Source organism: Eptesicus fuscus, chromosome 7 (assembly GCF_027574615.1).
Source record: "Eptesicus fuscus isolate TK198812 chromosome 7, DD_ASM_mEF_20220401, whole genome shotgun sequence".
In the NCBI taxonomy this organism is placed as follows: Eukaryota; Metazoa; Chordata; class Mammalia; order Chiroptera; family Vespertilionidae; genus Eptesicus; species Eptesicus fuscus.
In genome coordinates, this window is record NC_072479.1 from 97,479,693 (window position 1) to 97,499,751 (window position 20,059).

At 41.6% G+C, this 20,059-nt stretch overlaps 1 protein-coding gene across 2 annotated transcripts; it reads right to left on the bottom strand.

Annotated features, from left to right (window-relative positions):
- RTCB (RNA 2',3'-cyclic phosphate and 5'-OH ligase) lies at positions 1–19,845 on the bottom strand. Of its 2 annotated transcripts, XM_008144709.3 has the most exons (12): positions 19,691–19,845; positions 15,470–15,548; positions 14,257–14,324; positions 12,123–12,222; positions 10,245–10,401; positions 9,181–9,337; positions 8,085–8,244; positions 5,959–6,134; positions 5,309–5,497; positions 4,580–4,690; positions 3,273–3,392; positions 1–1,077 (listed from the first exon to the last, which is right to left on the bottom strand). In XM_008144709.3, the coding sequence occupies exons 1-12, from the start codon at positions 19,781–19,783 to the stop codon at positions 970–972; spliced, it is 1,518 nt and encodes a 505-aa protein (XP_008142931.1). In that variant the 5' UTR covers positions 19,784–19,845; the 3' UTR covers positions 1–969. The 2 variants fall into 2 exon arrangements, with proteins under 2 accessions (XP_008142931.1, XP_054575433.1); XM_054719458.1 differs by lacking the exon at positions 15,470–15,548 and having other exon boundaries at positions 19,691–19,748.
- Positions 19,846–20,059: the final 214 nt, after the last annotated feature.

Genomic DNA, 20,059 nt, shown 5'->3' on the forward strand with positions numbered 1-20,059 from the left:
TAAACAACATATTACAACTTTATTAGATTTTTCTCTCTACTGGCTATTTGGACTCAACTGAGGCCTTAGTAACCTACTTTAACATCTTGAAGGTGTCAGTACAGAACGTGAAATCTGATTAGGTGGCACAAAACTAGTTAACACCGAGCAATCAGTATCACAAATGGGGCCGTTTCCTGCTTTTATAATGATTCCATCACCCATGTAAAGGTATTGCTGCTGTAGTGCAAGTTATTATTTAAGAAAGGTTTGCCAGACCAGGCATAATTAATGACAGATACCAGCCAACGCCATTTTGCAGGCTAAGTCAAAACTCTGCCTTATATTTAGAATGAGAGAGGTAGCAAGTCTATGAAAAATTACTTTTTCTTTTGGGTCCCTATTCCTACACTGCCCCACATATTCCCTCCTCAATGTGTCCCATCATCCAACCATCTACCATCCTGACATGACGCGTGGATACTCTCCCAGTAAAAGTGGTGTTGGGATTTTGCTCAGCGCAGGGGAAGGAGGTAGATGGTGGATAAATGGACAGGGTGACAAAAGGAGGGCAGAAAGGAACATTCTAAAACCTTCTCATTTAACAGAATGTTCTCCATGACACCTCTCAGGATGTAGAGAGAGCTTGGTGTAAAGAAGTTCATTCCGATGATTAAAGATTAGTATGACTGAGTAAGGTGGTTTCTTGAACTACCCCCATCCCCTATTGTTCCCCTAAAAATCTGTGGACAACCAGGGAGGAAGCATATGCATCCCTTTCCAAATGGGGACCATGTGACTCCTCCCAGAAGGTGATTTTATAACACTGGCTCCCGAGGCATCAGCCTCCCCATCAGCCACTTGCAATGGGCGGTTACAGCTACACACTTTGGAACCTGTCAGGTCTCTGAGTTCTGATATCTGAAGAGCATTCCGGTCCACTTCCACTTCAGTAAGGGTCACTGGAGTCCATGGCCACAGGTCAGGGTTCTACCCTTTGATAACAGCAATCGGTCTCAGTTTAATGGCCTTCTTGCTGATTCCAGCATCATGGCAGGTGTTCACCACATCCGTCACGTTCTTATAGGACTCAGGAGCCTGCAGGAGTGGAGTTCAACATGGTAAAAGTCTACTTAAACTTCACATGTAATTAAAGAAATGCACATTAAAACAATACCGAGACTTTCCCTCCCTATCAAATAAGCAAAGATTAAAAAGATGATTAAGTTCATGTTAGTAAAGAGGTAGTAAAATAAACACTCTCATCTTGTTTTATATTTTTTCAAAATTTCCCTAAAGAACATGTATCACTTGATTAACAAGAAAAGCAGCAAACACAACAGAATGAAACATGCACACTAATACCCAACTGGAAGGAAATGCACCAAACCACCCTATTACTGGTAAATACCTTTAGATGGTGGAGTTAATGGCAGTTGTCAAAATTCCTGGAATTAACATGTATTATCTTTACAAGAAGGGGAAGTTATAAAATTCATATATGTAACTAACACTATGTGTGTATGCATATATGTGTATATATGTACACACACAAATTCTGTGGATTTCTAGCAAGACCTCCCTTCCTTTCTTCCTACCCACACTCACTGTTTTGCCACCATTAGAATGAATCTCATCACATACACCCTCTATCTCCTCCATACACGTCAACACAGAAGCTCGGGTCTCCCAAACCTATTCCCATACAGCTCTGTACACAGCTCCGTACACACCCGCTTCTGCCCCATCTCTCTTCTCTTTCGATTTCTGAGACTTTCCCCTGTGGCCTCTGCAACTCCTTCCATTGAGTCAAGTACAAAATCCTTTCCCTCTTCCCTTTTTAAACATTCCCTTCACCTTTTCCTTCTTGCTGAATCATGGATTTCCCCTGAGGATGTTACCTCTGCTCCAACTTTCTGAAATGGTAGCTGTTTTCTTTCTCAAACTAAGTCATGCAATTAGGCTGAGAAGTGGGACAGATGTTCTTGCTCCTCATGGTTCTTTACAGACCATTCTCCCTCCTTCCTCCCTAAACACTACCAGTTTTGAATCTTGCAGTCAGCACTTATTACCATCTACTACCTCTTCTTGTTGCAATTATCTGTTAGTCTCAATCACTCCCCATCATTCCGTGAAGATTTCTAGCCCCTTGCTCACTGTCACTCTCTCCTGCTTATGAATTCTGAGTGATTTCAGTATTGAGGAAGAGGATCCTTTCAGAACCTTGGCTTCTTAGTTCATTGACTTCTGCTCCTTCAATGCTTACCCTGGCCATTCTCTCCCTGGGTCATACCCCAGAATTTATTTCCAATGATCACAAGTCCTTCATTATCCTATTCCAAGGCTGGTGGTCACAGCCTAGGTTTCCAGCTTACTCCCCATCGTGTTCCATCTCTGATAATCCTGCAACCCCATGAGACCTACAATCTCTTAGCAACACCCTCAACAATCTTGCTTCGTTCTCACTGTGCTACACTTGCAACCCTGATTAAAAAGGTAACCCAACTTTGCCCAGCCGGTGTGGCTCAGTGGTTGAACACTGACCCATGAACTAGGAGGTCATGGTTCGATTCTGGTCAGGGCACATGCCCAGGTGTGGGCTTGATTCCCGGTGGGGGCCGTGCAGAAGGCAGCTATCGATGTTTCTATCTATCTGTCCCTCTCCCTTCCTCTCTCTAAAATAAAAAATAAACATATAAAAGGTAACACAACCTCTACTTCATGCCTGCACTTCTACATCTGAATGCACTTGACAACCCCCAACAACTGAATTTAGCTCAAGTGTGTCTTTGGCAATTACCTAAAATTTCACTAGACCAATTACTCATTCTCTCTTTTAGGTAATTATTTCATACTTTCTCCTTCGTCTTCATCTCAGCTGCTGGCCCTATCTCCTATTACTCTGGAAAACTGTTGTTTCTTAAACATCCAAGCATAATCTCGCTTGGATTTTTGCACCTGCTGTTCTCTATGCCTGTACAGCTTACCCCTAGATACCCATATAGCCTATTCCTCACTCTCTTCATCTCTTCATTCAAGCATCACCTTTATACCCTATTTAAACTGCACCCACTCCCAATCTCTCCGTATCCTTCCCATTTTTACTTTGTAGCACTTATTACCTAATGTACTATTGGTTTTACTATGTTGGAAAGTTTCATAAGGAAGGGATTTATGTTAGTTTTGTTCATTGCAGTATTCCTAGGACTTAAAACAGTACCTAACTAAAGCAGATGCTTAATAAGTACTGGCTAAATAAATGAATAAAAAATATTGAAGGCTTTCTCACTTACCTCTTCCATAACCAGTTTGGGTGAGGCAACACGAATTGCAATTCCCATATCTGCCAATTTGTCTAAGACGTCCTGGAAATCTAAGTTACGTCGAGACTTTGCTCGGGACAGTGCACGGCCCTAGATTGGGAAAGAAATGAACTTCACTTTATAAATTTAATTTTGTGTTTCTCATTACTGTTAATTATCAACTCAATATAAACACATTAATTTTTAATTGTAAACAGTATGTCTGCTATAACAAAAGCTTTGTACTCTTTATGGTTTAAAACAGTTTGCCAACCTTAGCCTTACTGACATTTTAGACCAGATAACTCTTTGTTGTGGGGGCTGTCCTGTACATTGTAGGATGTTTACTAACATCCTTGACCTCCACCAATCAGATGCCAATAGCAAAACTCCCCTCCCCAAGTGTGACAATAAAAAATATGCCAGACGATGCGCGTGTGTGACAAGTCACACTGGTTTTAATCACTGGGTTTAAAATTAGGAGTTGGGAGGCAGCTGGAAATGAAAAGGGATCAGAGAAAAGAATAGGATTAAAACGTATTTGTGACAGTTTGTGCTATGAGAAGGTATTCTAGACAGCTTCTATTTTCTACTACAGCACTAGCTAAGCACGCTAATGGCTTAGAACAGGGCTTGGCAAACTGGTTTGCGAGCCAAATCTGGCCTACCACAGCTGTTTTTGTAAATAAAATTTTACTGGAACAGAGCAATGCCCATTTGTTTATGTATAGTCTATGGTTGCTTTTCCACTACAATGGCACAATGGAACAGCTGCCACAGAGACCATATGGCCCCCAAAGCCTAAAGTATTTAGTCTGTTGCTTTACAGAAAAAGTTTACCAATGCCTTGCTTAGAAGAGGCAATATGTTGATATAGTTATGCAGTCTACCCAAAGGCTCTGATTTGCAAATAGGGCATATTCCACAAATCTTGATTGGACCCACCCAGTAAGGGGCAAATTATGCAAATGACTAGGTCTGGTGAATGAGATAACTTGTGAGGTAAATCTGCATCAGTTAAAGTTGTACCAGTTAGGCTAGTGTGACTGAGGTCTGGACTTTGTGGACTTGCAGAAATCAGAAACAGGTGCTGGCCTGACAATGACCCTGCTAGTAGAGATAATAGATGACTTCGGTTGGTTCACCAGACAGTATATATTATGGGAATAAATTCAGGTAGAAGACAAGACCCAAACCTCAACTTTGTCAATGCTCAACCAAGTACATTTACCTGTTAAAATTCCAAACAATGACTAAACAGAAGAGAGCACTTCTAAGTAAGTTTTTATTTTCCTTACCGCTCCATGGCAGGTTGTCCCAAAGGTCTCAGTCATGCCCTGCTCAGTGCCAGTAAGAACGTAACTACAGGTTCCCATGGTGCCACCAATGAGCACTGGTTGTCCAGTGAGCTGAGGATGCACACAGATCAAACATGTTAAAATTCAGAAAGCATGAGCTTTTTATGCCTGAGATTTAAATTGCCTCTTGTATTGGAGGATTGTGGGAGAAACCTGAGCTTCTTAACTGCATTTCTCTCACAACTACATTGACATTATTTTGATTCTTTGATAATAGAGAGGGGAGGAAAGAAGGGAATAAAAATGGGAGGACCAGTAAGGCAGCAGAAGGCAGACTGAATGCAAGAGCAAAGCATTCAGGGGAAGGTCATTAGGAGGAACCATCCTAAGTGAGGCACCTGCCTCTCCAGGCTTCAGTTTCCTCATCTGTGAAATGGGAGTAGGTTAAGGTCTTTCTAACTCCATCACAGTCAGATACCAAAAGGATAAAGTGAACAAAACAGACTGAGTTTAATCTTAATCCTGTCTTCCAATCATTCAAAGTCCTCAAAAAGATAATCCTAAAGTAGAGATGATGGGGAGAGTCTGCTTCAGATATTAGAAATCACTGTTTTCATGGATCACAGATTTTCTTTTCATAACTGCTGTTTTCCTGTTTAAATTACCCATCTTTAGAACGACCTAAGTCATGCACCCACTGCCTGAAACCACAAATGGCTTATCACTTACTTGGTAATCAACAGCAATGAGGGGATGGTGAGGAGGGAAAGCTCGGGTGGATCCCTTCCTGTGCACTAACAGGGTCCGCTCCTTTCCATCCACCACATGCTGTTCCACTTTGGCGATATTGTGGGAAACATCGTAGATGACGTGTAGGTCCAAGTCATCAGGGGTTGTGTTGAATACCTTGGCAAAAGCCTAAAAGAAAAAGCTTAAGTTAAAAGCAGCCAGAACCAGCTCTTCAAAATTCATCTTACTGATCCCAGCTAGCCTGTTCCTGAAGGGAGCGAGGGATTTAAGAGCTCAAAAATAGTATTATTCATCTTCACGTAAAGGTAAAAAACTGTCTTTTAGACCACCTAGGAATTCCAGTCCATAAATTCCAAGTCTGGGTGAAAAGCTCCTTGCCTACTCTTGACCCCCCCCTCTCCTCAAGGAAAATTCCAGGAATAACACTGGCTTCTTTCTTCCCTCATTCCCCACACCTGATGGTCTGCTTGTTTATTTTAAGGAGATACCAAAAGCTTACAGTGCCAATATTTTAAATATATGTTATATAATTTCCAAACCAAATTTTAAAGGCTCTGATTTGACTACACTGTTTCAAAGCACTTAACTTCATCATGAGTAAGCTGGAACAGAAGAGCAACTTCAAGTACCTGACGGGTTAAGAAGGTCATGGAAGAGCGGTTGACCCAGGCATAGTTCCCAGCGGCTGCCATTCCCTTCAGGTAATCCTGACCCTCTGGAGAAGCGATTCGAGCACAAGCCAACTGACGGTCATTGACTATAATCTTGTCTCTCTTCATGGCCTTTTCCATAGCAACCAGGGCATCTGGAACAAGAGAGTAGCAAGTCCAAACCAGCCAGCTTTCCCTAAATAATTCAGATTTATTACAGAAAGGTAGGCTACATTCAAACCCATTCTATATGTAAAAAAAAGAAGTTAAGTACAACTTTCCCTTTGAAGTGTTTCTGAGTTCATCTATTGGCTAGGTCAAGATATAATATTGAGACTATTTTCTATTAGAACTGTGACACAAGCTAAGTGGGCTACAAAGACAACATCTGCCCTCTAGGGACTTGTAAGGGAAACGAGATGTGTACATGCACAGCAACAACATGTGCTAGTTACTCCTGTACTCGCATGTAAATGAATAAGAACAGAAGTAGTAAACATATTTTATATCATCATGGTTTTTAAAAATAATTCCCAGTGACTTAGTGTAAAAGAACTGGATAAAAGTTGCCAGACCTGGAGGAAATCAAATCCATGACAAGTGTAGAGAAGTACTCAGCAGAAAATTAAGAAATACTAGTAAATGCTCCATATATTTGCTACATGAAATATTTTAAGGGGTCAGGCTGGCACAAATTATTAAATTCTCATAGGATGAAATGTACATATAAGAATGAACTATAATATGCAATTTAAAGTTCATAATAATTTCCATGTCTCTATAAATTTTCATATATTCATAAATCTTTTCAAACATCCTACAAATTATTCAGAGCGATCTTCCTACTATTTCCCTGCCTCCTACTTTTGTTCATGCTGCCTTTTCGTCATGAGCATCCTTTGTTTATGACTGTCCAAACTGCAAACATTATGAAGCCACTTCTGAAATATTGGCATGTTTTTCCTTTGTCTCTTCTATAATATTTAATCAATCACTACCTTCTGTCTTTACTCTTTCTTTGTAATGAACATCACAACTCTCTTACAAGACAGAGTGAAGGCAGAGTTCTTGCCTATTCCATCACTGAATCCACTGTAATACCTAATCAGTACGTAAATTTAAGACAAATTTGTTAAATTAATGTCTACAACATAAACTCCACATTTAAGGTCCTTCTTGCTCTTTCTCGGTCAGATAATAATTTTAAGAGGACAACAAAATAACTGGAGCCAATATTTACTGAGTACTAAGCATCAGACACTGATGTAAATAATTTACATATATTATTTCATTTAATCTCCTATGAAAACACCATATGAAATAATTATTATTCCCTTTTTTTTTTCAGACAAGGAAGTTAAGGCCTAGTGAAATTAATTTGTTCAAGGTCTAGTTAGAAGAACCAGCGTAAAAATCTACACAGTATAGCTCTAGAGCAGTGGTTCTCAACCTTTCTAATGCCGCGACCCTTTAATACAGTTCCTCATGTTGTGGTGACCCCCAACCATAAAATTATTTTCGTTGCTACTTCATAACTGTAATTTTGTTACTGTTAATGAATCATAATGTAAATATCTGTGTTTTCTAATGGTCTTAGGCTCTACAGCAGCGGTCTTAGGCGACCGCTAGCAGGGTCGCCTAAGACCATCAGAAAACACAGATATTTACATTATGATTCATTAACAGTAGCAAAATTAGTTATGAAGTAGCAACGAAAATAATTTTATGGTTGGGGGTCACCACAACATGAGGAACTGTATTAAAGGGTCGCGGCATTAGAAAGGTTGAGAACCACTGCTCTAGAGCTTTCTTTCTTAAATCTCTATATAGTTCCCCATAAAACGTACATTTGGGTCCAGCCCAGCCAGTGTTGCTCTCAGTGGTTGAACGTCAACCTATGAACCAGAAGATCACAATTCGATTCCCAGTCAGGGCCCATGCCCGTGTTGTGGGCTAGGTTCCCAGCGGGGGGCATGCAGGAGGCAAGCTGATCAATGATTCTCTCTCATCACTGATGTTTCTATCTCTCTCTCTCCCTCTCCCTTTCTCTCTGAAATCAATAAAAATGTATTTTAAAAAAGAAAAAAAACTAGGTCAGAATATACCTGTGGCTACTTGGTGGCCCAAGCCTCTGCTTCCACTGTGGATCATCACGCACACCTGTCCTTTATGGTCGATGCCCATCTTCTTAGCAGCATACTCATTGAAAATCTCATCTACGACTTGGATTTCTGCATAGTGGTTACCTGCTCCCAGGGTCCCCAACTGCAAATACAAGAATGGTAAAATAGCTTCTAATCTGATAGAAAAATCCATTTAAAAGTAAATAGGTAAAAAACAACCAATAACAAAACAAGAAAACAATCACACAAATAGTGTTTTATGTAACAAAAATATTTCTAAGCTTTTGAAATGCTTCACTCATTTTAAGCAATAGTCCACACAACAGAGATAAGGCAGAGCAGCTCCTGAAGTTTATTGTATCATTATCTGCTTGAGACACACACATATCAATAGCTTCATAAACCAAAAACCATACCATTAAGTGGCTCAAAGGACATTTTAAACATTATGGGGAAAAGGGTCAAATTTGGAGATGAACTACTATGAGTTCACTGACATCATTATCCATCATTGAAAGACGATGTCCCTTAACTGGAGCTAACAGATGATTTAGGAAATCAGAGTATGGCAGTGCTTGAAGAGTTTTTAGAAGTTGCCTAGCTTTAACTATCCCAATTTTCAGATGAGAAAATGAGACCCAAATAGGCAAAAAAGACTTGCCCAAGGTCACAGTGAATTACTGGCAAAGCCATCAAAACTAGTTGTAATATCTGGTATATTCTTATCTCATGGATACCATGAATTGACAAGGCATCTTTTTCATCTTAGATATGAGAAAACTTTCAACCAAATCTTAGATTGTCAAAGCAATTTTAGCATACATTTTAAGCCTGATCCCATTTTTCCCCATCCACTTCTAATTCATGATTAGAATTCAATCTTATGAACATTGGCAAACTCCTGATAACTTTTTAAAAGAGTAAGAATGAAGCACAAACAAATTTGTGCTCATTTTAATATACTATGAAAAAAATCTGGGGATGTTTACTTCCTACATAGAAGACAAATTTTTTTCCACCACCAACAAAAACATAAAATGAAAAACATTAACATTTCCCCCTCCGAAGTGAGCGTTACCTGAGGAAGGCCTCTTTTCTTCGCCCTCGCAGAGACCTTGTTGGGGTCAGCTTGCAGCATTCTTCCATACTCCTCACAGTGCTCCTTGTCCTCAGCCCAGGCGTAGCCTTCTCTCAGCGACCAGTCCACACCCATCTCCAAGGCCTCTTCCAAGTCTCTGAGTGAGTAATAAGGTGCTGGTCATTTCACAGTCAAGGCAGATCAAAACCTAGGGATGATGAAAATCTCAAAGGGTGGAGGAGAAGCTACATTTTACCAACTATCGCCTGTGTACCAGGCATCGTGCCAGATACAAAGTTTATGCTCTCAGCAACTCTAGAGTTTTCTGAGGAAAGCAGCTACATAAATAACTGTAAAGTAAAACAGTAAATGCTACATCAGAGATGATTATAGCTCTTCCTTGACATTTATATAGCTCGTTATTTATGGTTTTCAAATCTTATTTACATTAGATTTGCCTCTCTGATCCTGCATTCCACGAGGTGCTAATCGAGCAGCCAAAGATTTATGACCATAATCGATGTCACTATTTACCATTAACTTTACCACAGCTACCTGCCTTCATTAGTAATTTATGGAAAATTAGTCAAACAATACATACAGCTACCTAAATGCCCTTAGGCGATACAGGTTTTAAGCTCTATTCCTACCTTCACAGAAGTACAATGTGGCTTTACTGCCCCTGCATTTAGAAGCCGAGATGCACATACATTAAAACCCCTAGAAGGAAAAAGCTTTGATCTTCACCTGAGGTGCAGACCTCTTCCAAAACAGTGCCAGGAGAGGTTGCAATGGTCAATGTTCCTGCTACAGCCCACTTCAAACATTATTTATAGGACAAAACTCCTATCTAAAAATTTATAAAAATGAGTAATATTTATGTTCCAGGCATGCTTTTCAAAATGGGCTGGACCTCATACTTAAAAAGCCAATCAATTTATTACCACTTCCTGTAAAGAGGCTGAACAATCCCCATCTCCTAAGTGTCCTGAATTGGAAATGGTTGTGAGGGTCTTACGGGCATTCTTTCTCTCACTCCATTTCTTAGAACCTTGTGCGCTTACTTGGCATTCATTGGGATGACACCTTTGGATCCCACCCCAACAGGGATGTGGTCAAACATAGCTTGGGCAAGTTGCTCCTTCACAGGCTGGACATCGCTTTCATCTAAATTGGTTCTTAGCAAGCGGACACCGCAATTGATGTCAAATCCGACACCACCTACAAAACAGAGAAAAGTCAGTCAAATATTAGGAAAATCAGGCAGTTGGGCACTGCGACTGTGGTTGCCCACCACTGATGAGGGTTTAAAGACAGCCATTCTTTTTTTTTTTTTAAATATATTTTATTGATATTTTACAGAGAGGAAGGGAGAGGGATAGAGAGCTAGAAACATCGATGAGAGAAACATCGACCAGCTGCCTCCTGCACACCCCCTACTGGGGATGTGCCCGCAACCAACGTACATGCCCTTGACCGGAATCGAACCTGGGACCCTTCAGTCCGCAGACCGATGCTCTATCCACTGAGCCAAACCGGTTTCGGCAAGACAGCCATTCTTTTAAAAGTAACTTTTTTATAGTGGCCAATAAAGTGGTTCTCTGTGGGTAAAGTCTGATGATACCAAAACAATGTAAAGTGAGTGACATACTAAAGGTACTCTGTGGGCCAGAGAGGCAATAATGAACAATGAATAACATGAAGACCAGAGATTAAAATGTGGATTATGTTTCTTTCTTTCCGTGATCACTCTTGTTGGAAGTTTATGAATTCTATTGTTTTTCTTTCTTTTTTTAAATCTTTATTGTTGACAATATTACCGATGTCCCTCTTTTCTCCCCTCATTGCCTCTATCCACCCAGTTCCCATCCTGCCCTGCTCCAGGCCTTCACCACCCTATTGTCTGTGTCCATAGGTAATGCACATATGCATACAAGTTCTTTGGTTAATCTCTTCCCGCCCCTTCTCTCCCCCGCTTCCCACTGAGATTCATCAGTCTGTTCCCTGTTTCCATGTCTCTGGTTCTATTTTATTCAGTTTATTTTGTTCATTAGATTCCTTGTTGTGTGCACTTGAAAAAATGTGTTTTCTATGGTTCTTAGATGCACTGTAATGGCTGTATACACGCAACCATGAATGTAAATTAGAGGTCAAGGCGTCAAGTTTGTCAATTGCATTTTTCAAATCTTCTATATCCTAACCGATTGAAAGCTGCCATTACCTCAAGAAAAATAGTGTTCAATGTGGGGCTCATGTATTTGTACTTTTGTCTCTGGATTGTAGCCTCACAAATTCTTGCTGCCATAATAGCTTTCGCATGCTCTCAAACAGATTTCAATTTTTTTTTTTTTAATCCAGCCTTCCTTGTTATTCCCTGCAAGGGATTTGTCTGAAACAACCATGTTCACCAGTGCCAGAGGCAGACCTCTTAAGATGTAATTTATACTTCTTTTTTCCCCCTCAGATTCTGATGTGAATTATTTTCAGTGAAAGCACACACAGCAGGAAAGATATATACCACTGGAGGTGAATAATGATGACAATGAAAGCAAACACTGGGTACTGGCTATGTGCCTAGCATTGTTCTAAGTATTTTACACAGTTTAACTCATTTAATCTTACAATAATGCTGCAATTTGCCCAAGAGGTAACTGTGACATAAAGATACATACTTTGCCAGGAAAGTGTTTGTTTTGTAGCCAATGTTTGAATAGCGCCTGGCATATAGTAAGAGCCTGAAGCATTCTCATAACTATATGCTTTACTTGATATTTTAAGAGCTTCTGAGTGTCCACAATTAATTCTCTCAGTAAATGAGGAAAAGAAATGATAGTGTTGGGTGAGACAGAGAAGCACACAGGAAGCAGCCAAGCTCTAGTTCACCGAGGCGATGATACGCTGAGAGGAGCTACACAATTGACAGCAGCATGCAGTCACCTTACCTGGGGACACCACTGCTTCAGGGTCATTCATATCGAAGGCTGCCATATTCCCAATAGCAAACCCATAACCTGAATGGACATCAGGAAGCCCAATAGATCGCTGAAAGAGAATGAGAGAATGAAATACAGCTTTTTTAACCTGGCACTCTGGTTGCCTGATGAGCCTGATACTGATTCTCAAAGCCTTTTCCAAATCAAGATCCCATTTTCATAAAATATTCTCTATTGGTGAAAATTAGGTGTAAAAACTCCTAATCATGAAGTTAATACAGTGGAGGAAAATCCTTCTTATAAAGTCTGACCATTAACTAAGGAAATCTAAACAGCAAAGCCTCAGTATAACATGGTAACAGGTGGACCACAGACTACCTTTGATGTGCTATCACATTTTAAAGGCATCAAAAGATAAGACATTGACAAGTTGTGGTCATGTCAGGTTAAAAGGAGAGAGATATCTGATTTATATAGGTCCTTAGTATTTAAGCAATCATAGACAAATGTAATCCATTTAATGGTATGAATACTGTATACTTTCTACATCTAGGACCTAGAAAGGGATCCTGATCCAGGAGGAATGCAGGTTAAAAAGGGTGAGGATTTATGGATACCAGATACTTGTGAGTTCTTCATATCCATAAGCCATGTCTTTTTATCCCTGCCTCCCCACTGCCCAGCATAGAAACTGGCATAAAGACCTCAAAAAATGTCTGTAGAAGGGATTCATTTTTAACATCTACCTGTAATAATGGAATCTGAAAGTTAGACTGCAGTGGAGGACTTATACCATCCAATTTTATCTGTTACCTTCACTACCCTCTTTTTCTTTCTTTTTTCCTGTACAAGCTAAGAACATTCATTTTACTTGTTTCCTTAAACAAAAGGAGGAGCAAGAGGCCCAGGCCTCTGTCCCTGTGATACCCTCAGCAGACAGGGAGACGCAGGGGTGAGGCCCAAGACGGCGCAGGTCAGGAAACCTGAGCAGGATGCTGGTCTGGCCCCTTGTTTGCACAGAATGGCTTGGAGGGGAGGAGTGGCATCCTGGGTTTTGCGGGGAGGGGTCAGGGCCGTGTGAAGGAGAGGCCCCACTCTGTCCACAGCCTGAAGGCCAGAATGAGCATCTTGAGAATGAAGAAAAAAGACTTGCCTCTGTTGAGGCCTGAGCTCCAGGTCACCAGGGCTCCATTAATTCACTCCCCTCATTCATTCCTGGGTTGGAGCCTTCTCCAGTTCCCGGCTCCTGGACTGCAACTGGTCACTCTGTATTGTAACTAATTCTCTGCCTCATCACTACCCTCTTTTTCAATCACGTCCAGAATGCTATACTATCCTCTCTCCCTCTCCTCAATCCCAACCCTTAAACTTCTTTCTGTTCCTTCTTCAATCATCCTCTTAAATGGGGCCAGTGAAAACTGCAATGGTGATGTAAACTAATCCAGGAAAAATTATATATAATGACAAAAAAAAACACACAACAACAACAAACCAAAAAAACAACACACAAGAACACATTAAAAACTACTTCCAAAGTTCTCAAACACTTATAGGCTATAGCCAAAGGCAACCAGAATCTGTGATATTATTCAGGCCCATTATTACTTTACTAGAGGCCCGATGCACGAAGATTTGTGCAAGAATGGGCCTTCCTTCCCCTGGCTGCCGGCACTGCCTTCGCTCTGGCCAGAGCTGCCTTTTTGCTCCGGCCTGGAGCCGCCTTTATGCCTTCCCACGCTGCCCAGAGGCCCGAGCGGCTGGGGTGGTGCGGAACGCCTGTGTCGTCGCCATGGCAATGATGCAAGCGCCCCGCCCCGCCCACTTGGTGCCGGTGTATGCAAATTAACCCACCATCTTTGTTGGGTTAATTTGCATACTCACTCCTGATTGGCTGGTGGGCGTCGCGAAGGTACAGTCAATTAGCATGTTACTTTTTTATTAGTGTAGATGTCCCAGGGTTATTTCTAGATGTTCAAAAGTCATTGTCTAAATTAGTGGTCGCCAATTGGTCCACGAGGTCCGAAAGGTTGGCGACCACTGGTCTAAATGACACCACTATAGTTAGGGATGGTCATTTATCTATTCAACAAACTTTTAGACTAAGAGAAAATATAAATGATTAGAGCTCTGAACATGGACTCACATGAACAATCCCAGGCAGGGCTGCCACATTGCCAATTTGTTTCATGGCAGGCAGGAAGCCACCAACACCTGAAGACAAAAATTCAAAATTAGAGGACACATTTGATTTTTAGTAAGTATATTCCTACATTTCTAGGTTGCATTACACGAAGGGAAGTGATTAGGACTACTAAAACAACATAAAAGGACGTTTGAGATGGAAGTGTGAAGGCAGCTTCTTTAGAAGGCAGCACATGTGCAGAGAGGGTGACCAGACTAATGACAAACATCTGTCAGTGTTCTGTGCAAACCAGGGAAGGTTGTTTGCAAATGTGCTGGGAAATGTAAAACATAATTATGTTGTCAATATAAAAAATGTATTCTTTCATAGTTCACCTTATTTATCAAAAAACATCAATACTGGTTTTACTCTAAGTGACAAAGAGGGGCAATGTGGAGCTGGACAAACACTGGATTAAGAGTCAGGGAACTGGGGTTCTAGCCCCAGCTCTGTCACTGGTTGCTGTCATTTTAGGCAAGTGAGCATACTCTGGCAGGAGGCAGGTGGGACTAAGTTTGCTGATCTAAAAAATAAAAGGGTTAAAATTAGATTTCAACTCCACCATTACTATTAGAGCTTTTTACATTTATCTCATAAGCTCACTGTAATCCTGCAAGACAGGAGTAATAAAATGTCCTTTATAGATGAGATGACTGAAGTTAAGTGAGGCTAATCAGTGTACTGGTAAAGAATACTGACTTTGGAATCAGATACTTCTGGGTCTGAAATCTGGCTCTGTCACCAAGAAGTTGTGCAACCTTGGACACTTAAAATTACTTAACCTCACTGAACCTTGACTTACACATCTTTAAAATGGAAACACTATCTTCCTCTTAGAGATCCTCTAAGAATTACATGAGATAACCTAAGTAAAGCACCTGGTAAAGTGCCTGGCACATAGTAAATGCACAATAAATGATAGCTCTTATTATTACCCAAGGTTGGCTTCAAAACCAACCAGTTCCATCCAACTCCAAATGGTTTCTACAAGGCCAGGTAGCTAACAACATAAGCACAAATTAAAAACAGTTTTTTAGGTCTCATTTCAAGTCTTGGTCGTTTCCTGACAATATTTTTGTATTTTTAAGTAATGTATTATCTGAATTATCATATTTTTCAGGCTACAGGAAAGACATTACTTACATGACCACATGTAAAACTCAAATGCACTTACCGCCACCTCGACACGCATTCCTTAATTCCTCAAACATTAATTTTTCCAGAGCATCATTTACATAGAAAATTCCTTCAACCTGGTACCAAAGAAAATGAAGAACTATGTCTGAGCACATGTGCATGACATATAGACATTGGATAGAATACAAATACTGTACACAATATTCATTTTGCTTTACTCTTTATAAAATACTTTCACATTACTTTAAACAAGCAGAAAACTTCCTATAAAAAAGTACAAGATGTTCCCATCCTTAAACGCAGTTGCCCCTGAAAAATGTGGGGGTTTAAGGCACTGACGAACCCCTCCCCCAACCAAGCAGTTGAAAATCTGTAATTTTTGAAACCCCCCAAAAAAACTTAACTACGAATAATAGTCTGTTAACTGGAAGCCTTACTGATAACATGAACAGTTAACATGTATTTTGTATATGTATCAGTACTATATTTACAGTAAAGTAAGCTAGAGAAAAGGAAATTATAGTATTTATTGAAAAAAATCCATGTATAAATGTACCTGTGCAGTTCAAACCAGTGTTGTTCATGGGTCAGCTGTATATTTTAAAAATGTAGTATTTTGAAATGTTCACAAATTATTTTATTCATTCTCCCATTCTCAAAGCCACACTTAAGAATTTAACAGGTGCCGAAACCGGTTTGGCTCAGTGGATAGAGCGTCGGTCTGCGGACTGGAAGGTCCCAGGTTCGATTCCGGTCAAGGGCATGTACCTTGGTTGCGGGCACATCCCCCGGTGGTGGGGGGTGTGCAGGAGGCAGCTGGTCGATGTCTCTCTCTCATCGATGTTTCTAGCTCTCTATCCCTCTCCCTTCCTCTCTGTGAAAAATCAATAAGAAAAAAAAAAAAATTAAAAAAAAAAAAAAAGAATTTAACAGGTAAAATACTTTGTAAATGCAATAAAAGTCTTTCAATTGCTCTTATTGCCAAAAGGTCTCAGTGTTCTTGTGCTTCTAAAATATCAATGGGTTTTAGTGTGGTGACTGCCGGAGGGGATACAGGGGAAGAGGCAGATGAGGGTAAAGAAGGGATAAATGGTGATGGATGGATACTTGACTTGGGGTGGTGAACACACAATACAGTGTACAGATGATGTGTAGAATTGTGCACTTGAAACCTGTACACATTTGTTAACCAGTGTCACCCCAATAAATTCAATAAAAAGAAAAAAAATCAATGGGATTTTGAAAAAACAGATGAATCAAAAATTCAAATTCCAAACATAAAACTGTAGGCATCTAACGTAAGTGTACTTTTCTGTGCTTAAGACAACAAACAGCACATCACACTTTATTGTGTACCATGCTGATTTACAAATCTTCATTTAGGTAAATGGTGAGTAAAAACAATTTAACAGCCTGGCCTGTGTGGCTCAGAGGTTGAGTGTCGACCTATGAACCAGGAGGTCACGGATCGATTCCCAGTCAGGGCACAAGCCTGGGTTGCGGGCTAAATCCCCAGTACAGGGTGTGCAAGAGGCAGCTAATGATTCTCTCTCATCATTGATGTTTCTCTCTCTCTCCCTCTCCCTTCCTCTCTGAAATATATATAAAAAGATTTAACATGTAGCTGTGTGCTCAGTTCTGTAATCTATACAATCATAAGAGGATAAAGAAGTTTGATAAAGGGACACACAAAAAGCAATAAAAGATACAACTATGCAACTAACACCAAAGGCCAGAACGCTTTTATCAAGAGATCAAATATTACGAAGGAACTACCTGGTAAAGGAGAACCAAAGATTTAACACTTAATCATCCAGACTAGTAAATTTCTTTCATCAGAAAGATGGTTTCTAACATCTTACCACTGCATGAAAAACAATATAATGACGGAATATGTCTCTAGTACAATTTCTAAGGGTCACATTTATTAATTCCCCAAACATTTACTGAGGACTTATCATGTGTCATGTGTACTGGGCACCAGGGGAGACAAAGAATATGCAAGATCCTGCTTGAGGAGCTTCCAGGCTAGGATGCAGCCCAGACAAGCAAATTAAGAGCATAGCGAGGAAGTGCTGTAACAGAAGCACACAGGCTGTGAAGAACCTGATGAAGAAGTGGCTCAATGGTCTAGGCCTAGGGAACTAGGGAGGCCTCACAGGTTGCTCACTGTTTGAGTTGGCTCTTTGCCTTAGCCGGTTTGCACAGTGGTTAGAGCATCAGCCCACCGACTGAAGGGTCCCGGGTTCAATTCTAGTCAAGGGCATGTACCTTGGCTGAAGCTGAAGGCCCTGGTCCTGGCTGTGGTGTGTGCGGGAGGCAACCAATCGATGTCTCTCTCTCTCATATCTATTTTTCTCTCTCTCTCTGCCTCTCTCCCTCTCTCCCACTCTCTCTAAAAAAATCAATGGAAAAATATCCTCAGGTGAGGATTAACAACAAAAGTTAGAGACATCACTGGAACAAAACAACAGCACATTTAGGAGCTCAACACAAAGATGACATAAAGATGGGAAGGGAGAGGTTTTAGGGAACAAAGAGGAACTTGTGGTGCAGCCTGTGGGTCTTAGGGGGGAATGGAGATTCGGAAACACGGGATAATTATCAGTGTGAAATTCATGACTCTCCTGAGGACGGGAACACAACTTAAACTTAGCATAGAGGTTGGTAACTTTTAAAAAGCAATATATCAAGACTTGTCAAGGGATAGGCGGTGGTCAAGTGTTATACAAACAGTTAAACCAGAAGTGCCTAGCAAAATCAGACTTGCTCTTAAGACTTAGCAGCAGCATGTTAAGCCAGAATTTCCATCCTCATTTCTCTACTTTAATGGAAGAAAATGGTCACCTCAGGCGATGAAGCCTGAGGGACGCGGGCAGCCCAGGCTCTCCAACTCTCTGGTCCTGGGCTCCCCGGTCCCCCCCCCACCCCAATCAGAGGAAGAAGTGACCCGGCATCACGTCCCGGCCGGCCGAGCTTCTTACTAGGAGGCTAGAGGAAGCTGTGTCACCCACTGATCCTCAAGGTCCTCCTGCAAAGTATTAAAAACAAACAATGCCTGCCCTGTGAATTTGCCAGGCTGGCGTGAGGAACAAAACCGTTTTATTAAAAACCAACGCGGAGCAGTGAACGCTAAAATCTGGTTCGGCGAACACCGATCTGTACAGATGCGATGACCAGCAGGACGCGGAGGAATTGAGTTCCAGTCCCAGCAACTCTACTCCGGACTGGCCGTGCCACCTTGTAAAAGGCAACTGACCTCTCTGAAGCTCAGGAATGGAACTCCTCTGTGGACTAAAGGAGCCACATGCTAACCTGACAAGCTCAGGGGAGGCCTGCGTGGCAGCCTTGCAAACTCAGAGACCTAAAATAACCACAAAAGATGGTTTGAAAATTAAATATTTAACTACAAACAGGTTATAGTGGGTAGTCATGTCCTACGCCGATATTTTCCCTGACAAAGGTCAACTTAGATCTTCTTTACTGAGCCCATTTGCCTTTTTTGCCTCTAAGATTATATATCTGTGAGATGTCTGGGTAACTTGTAATTTCCTTTTTACCCCGGACCCCTCAGGGCACAACAAATGTCACCGGGACATTTCCCTCATTGTTATTATCATGTTAATTGTCAACTCTTAATTATGTTAAAGTATCCTGTATCTATCTCTGTAAGAGAAGCACATGTCCATCATTTCACTTTTTGCCCTATCCCAGAGGTTTCCCCGCTTTGCTTTGTCCCACCTCCCTAATCTATCACCAACGAATTTCATGTAACTCACCTACCTCCCTTTCCTTTGATTGCAATGTATAAATATAAATGTAACCCTGCATTCTCCGGAGCATTCTCTCAATTCATTGAGGTTCTGCTTCCCGGCATATGTCGACAGTTTGGCTCAAATAAACTCCCAAAAATTCTTTACAGGATTCAATGTTTTCTTTTCGTTAACACCTCTTACGGTGCGTTTATGAGACTTAAGTGTGAAAACGGTCTGCAAACGCAAACTTCGCATTTGCTGGGAACCCTCAGACAAATCCCGCTTTGCTTGTCCACGTGGTCTGGAGACCTCTCCAGCGGGGAGACGGGGTCGGACCCCGTCCCGAGGCCAGAGAATGGGGTGAGAGGGATTTTATTTTGATGGGGGTGGGGCGGCCCCAGCGATCGTGGGGCCTCGGGAGGGCGAGGAGGCCCGGCGGGTGGCCGAGGCGCCGCGAGCCCCCAGCGGGAAGGCCCCGCCACCGGCTCTCGCTCCCCCCTCACCTGCATGTTGGGCACGAAGCCCTTCTTGATTCTCCAGCAGTTTTTATTGATCTTTTCCAAGAACTGCAGCTCATCGTTGTAGTTGCGACTCATGGCGGCGACTACGGTATCGACGCCCGGCACCGCTTTGAAGAGAGCTGCCGCGCTGTCCCGGATCCCGTGGTCCTGAGCGCCACTTCCGGGACTCAGCGCGCAGGCGCGGCCGGCTCCTCAACAAGAGGGACTACGGCAAGTGCCGAGGCCCCAAACTCATCGCACAACCGCTTTTCTCTCGGTTAAGTTAGACTGCCCTCCAGTGTTTACCTTTTTTGGGTAGTCACTAGTCATTGTCTCCAGGCTAAAGCCGAGCGAGCTGAATCCAGCAGTTTT